Consider the following 3,905-nt stretch of genomic DNA (forward strand, 5'->3'; position numbering starts at 1 on the left):
CCCTTTCGCCACCCCCCCCCCCCCCCCCCCCTTTTCGGACATATCTGATCTGCCCCTGTATTAGATATGGAGCTTATTGTCACTGGGAATTCTTCACATGGACATCACTTTATCTCACCTGACTTTTTATGAGGACTTGGAAAGTTGTAATTCCTTGGAGGCGGATGGGCCTTCGCTATGTTAATGAGTAAGGAGCTAATTCACAGAAGGAGCAATGATTATGTGTTGAAATAAAAAATCCTCATGGTGACGGCATCTTCTGAAATTAGTGAACAAATATTAGACTCCTACCTTCCAAGAAGCAATGCCTTATCTTGAAACAAAATATTCTGATTTTTCTGTGCAATGATCATAAATTGCATTAAAGTCCTATGAATGAAACATGACTATAATTGCCTGGGGAAAATAAACATGTGCGTGTTATAACACCACATAATGATTGCTAATTTACATATTCATACATGCGTAGGATTCTTTCAGCAAATAAATAAGAACAAAATTACAAAAAATAACCATTTATTACATGATACTCAATACCATTGTTAATGTAATGACAAATAAAAATGTGCTAATGAGATAGGAAATTACAAGGATATCAGAAACTCTATGGTTAGTTTGTTCATACTACAGAGCTGTAAAAAGTTAGTTTTTTATGAGGGACCAAGGTCTATTTTTGCCAAGATAATAGCTAGCCCTTATATATCAGCTACTGAATTTTGGTCTAGTTTTAATGTATTTTTTGCTAGCCCAGCCCTAAAGTACTCAAGTCTCTGATCATTTAATAAGAGATTAAAATGGCTAAAACTGAAACTTCCAAGGAGACAGACCCTATCAATAATGTACAGTAGGTAAGAGAACACCCAAACCCTTTTTCCTGACCAAAGCATCCACCACTTTCTGACCTTGAAGTCCAGGATTTCCACTGGTACCAGCCCGGCAAAAATTCTGGATTCCCCACTGATTCGGCTATGTTTCCCATCGTACAGCATTGTGATTTTTCTGTACAGTATTTTGTGCTAATATTATATGGTTTTGGATAAAGTTAGGCCATGTTTCCGCAGCACTCATAATTTCTCCGATAAATTATCTTAAAATTCCCTCCAAATATTTTATTCCATCATGCAAAATTACAACAATGCAGTGTGCGAGATGGATAGCCCTATCACAAGAATGAAATTGTTCAGTACTATTTCACTCTGGGAAAGTCACTATGAGGTACTTCTGTAGGGATTGAGAAGATGAAAAAGAATGTTAGATTTGTTTGGTGTGCTTTACTGTACAATAAACAATAGGTATACAGGGTTTGGGATAGACCTTGGGTCCAGCCAGGCACTATTGACGTTGAGCGCAGCCTTGTCAGGCTTTTATTATATATTTATTAAGCACGAAAAAATTTACTCGCTTTTTATTGATGATAGGCAGGCCTCTAGGCTTACTAACTACTACAATTTGGCTTAAAAACTAAATACCCAAAAGAATTCTTTGCATGACCCTGATTTGACATTGGTCAAAGATTATTTATTTTCGCATTCGGAGCTTTTTCTGATAAATTAATCTGATTCTCAATCAAATTTATCAGAAACTTTGGGTCCCATTTCCGCAGCGAAAAATACTGAATAAAGTGGCTGCTTTCTGATAGTTGATCAGGTAGTAAGTGCTGCAGCAACACAGCCTTAGAAAAGGTATAATACCATTTTTTTATACATGACTAATAGTTTATTTTAGGTTAAATTGCAATTTGCAGTAGAAAAGCTCTTAAAATACTAATTATATAAATAAATTGAGTTGACTCAGATGTGAACAAAAGATAACCTTGAGTGTCCTAGCTTCTACACTTTAGTTGATGAATCTTCCAGAGTTGTACATTACATATCTATTGTACATTGGATGGGAATTGAAAGTTATAGTCTTGGATCAATCACTTAAGACAGAATTATTAGCAGATAAAATAACTCTCAAAATTCAAGCTACTGATGAATCAATCATATACTGACTCATACACAAACAATCATTAAGTATCTTGGAAGACAAAAATTAATTAACTTAGGTTTTTTTTTTAAATAGAACTTATAGCACACATATTCATAAGCAGGTGTTTTTTTCAATGGTAATTGGATACAAAATATAAAAAAAAGATTAATGGCCTGCAGTTGATCTGCTTGAGTTGACTCAGCCTACTAGCATCATAGGCCTCGCATTGCAAGCCCATCAATTGGGCGAGTTTGCATGCCAGCCAGAATTTGACACATCCCCTACTCTGGCCAGTGATCAATCTGCTTGAGTTGCTTCGGTAGAGCCAAACGAGACCAAATGATCCACTTGAGTTGGCTCTGTCTGTTGCAGCCAGTAAATATATAAATAACATTCTAAAATTGGCATCTTCCGATCAGCACCAAATTTAAGGAGGACTGTGATATATGTAACATTGTCAATGTGTAAAAATTTAAAGTAAATCGGTCTAGTAGTCTTTCAGTTATGAGCCTGGAAGTACAGACACACACACACACACACACACATGCACCCTATTGCAATACCCTCCACTTCTCCTTCACAGAGGCAACGGTATTTAATAATTCAAAGATTAAAATAACCTTAGTCACTGCACCACACGGCTTCCACAGCTGTATAATGTTTATTAAATAAATATTCATGTGACTCAATATGTAAGATATAACAAGAGTTTCAACCAATTACTTCTAAAGAAATGATCTGATGCTAATACACTATTGAATCATTATAGTGAAAGTTAAACTGCCAGTAAATCGGACTCTGGTCTTACATAGCTGACGAAAGCATCAAATTCGTCACTTAATTCTATTACTAGTACTCTGTTATTAAAGTATAAGTTTTTCATTGATTTATATGGTACCCCCTGAATTATGAGCTTCCCACCTGAATTTTGAACCCCCAAAATACAAGCTGGCCCCCGGAAAGACATAGTCTTAGGTTTCCTCTAGATTGAGCCAGTATATTTATCAAGTTAATTTCTCAAACAACCTTTGATATATGTATATGTATACTTGTTAGACAGTTCACCAGTTCAGTTTGTGTTATAGTATTCGATTTCCACTGTTTGTTATCAAATCAAAGAAACAAATCTTGTATATATGTACTATGTATGACGAAAATAAATCTTGAATCCTGAATCTTGAATCACCTGGTAGATTCCGTGGAGATAAGTGTGTCATAACCATTCTGGAGATACTTTACTATTTATGATATGAATTATTTATCATGTCATTTGAATTAGGTAACTTCTAAAATGCATCACTGTTGTCATCATAATCAATCACCTTCATTATTTATTATCAAGTTGTTGTTGTCATCATTATCCTCATCATTGCCATTATTATCCTCATCATCATCTTTATCATCGCTGCTGTCATCACCCACATCATCTTGTACCATTGTCATCATCACCCTCATCATAATCATCGCCATCATTATCAAAACCATCATCAGACATCGTCGTCATCGTCACATCATCATCATCAATATTAACACTCATTATACTACATTCCTTATTTTAAAAACCTGTTCAGTAAACGTGATAAATTACATTTATTTGTTTCAGGTACTTGGGTAACCTTCGGAGGTCAGGTCACCGACCAGGTATTTATAATCATTCATTTTCGAAAAAGTATTTTGGCAGCTTGCCAGGATTTAACAATAACAATGCTACTTTTGTTTATGTTTATGAATTTTTAAAAAATAATAATTATTATTATTCTCTATTCTACAACTAGTTTTTTTTTTTTTTTTGCAATTGTCAAATGTTCATGTTTTTATACATTTCTGAATATACTAGCAAAAGTTCCTCCATGAATAAAATAATTTTATGGTAGTCAATGGATCAGAAAATTGCTAAAATTAGACCAGCTCATAAACTACATGTCAAAAGTACA

General features: G+C 34.5%; 1 protein-coding gene across 1 annotated transcript in view; it reads left to right on the forward strand.

Moving 5' to 3' along the window:
- The window catches only part of LOC117101925 (voltage-gated potassium channel subunit beta-2-like), a gene marked incomplete at its 3' end in the record, with an annotated part of 39,681 nt that extends 36,069 nt beyond the window's left edge, over positions 1 to 3,612 (forward strand). Inside the window, 1 exon segment of the mRNA XM_033242038.1 lies at positions 3,575 to 3,612. Within this exon segment, the coding sequence (XP_033097929.1) occupies positions 3,575 to 3,612 (38 nt within the window).
- Between the last annotated feature and the right edge of the window lie 293 nt (positions 3,613 to 3,905).

Source organism: Anneissia japonica, unplaced genomic scaffold (genome assembly GCF_011630105.1).
Source record: "Anneissia japonica isolate Jap-2015-1 unplaced genomic scaffold, ASM1163010v1 scaffold4988_len2956909_cov206, whole genome shotgun sequence".
NCBI classification, from domain to species: domain Eukaryota; kingdom Metazoa; phylum Echinodermata; class Crinoidea; order Comatulida; family Comatulidae; genus Anneissia; species Anneissia japonica.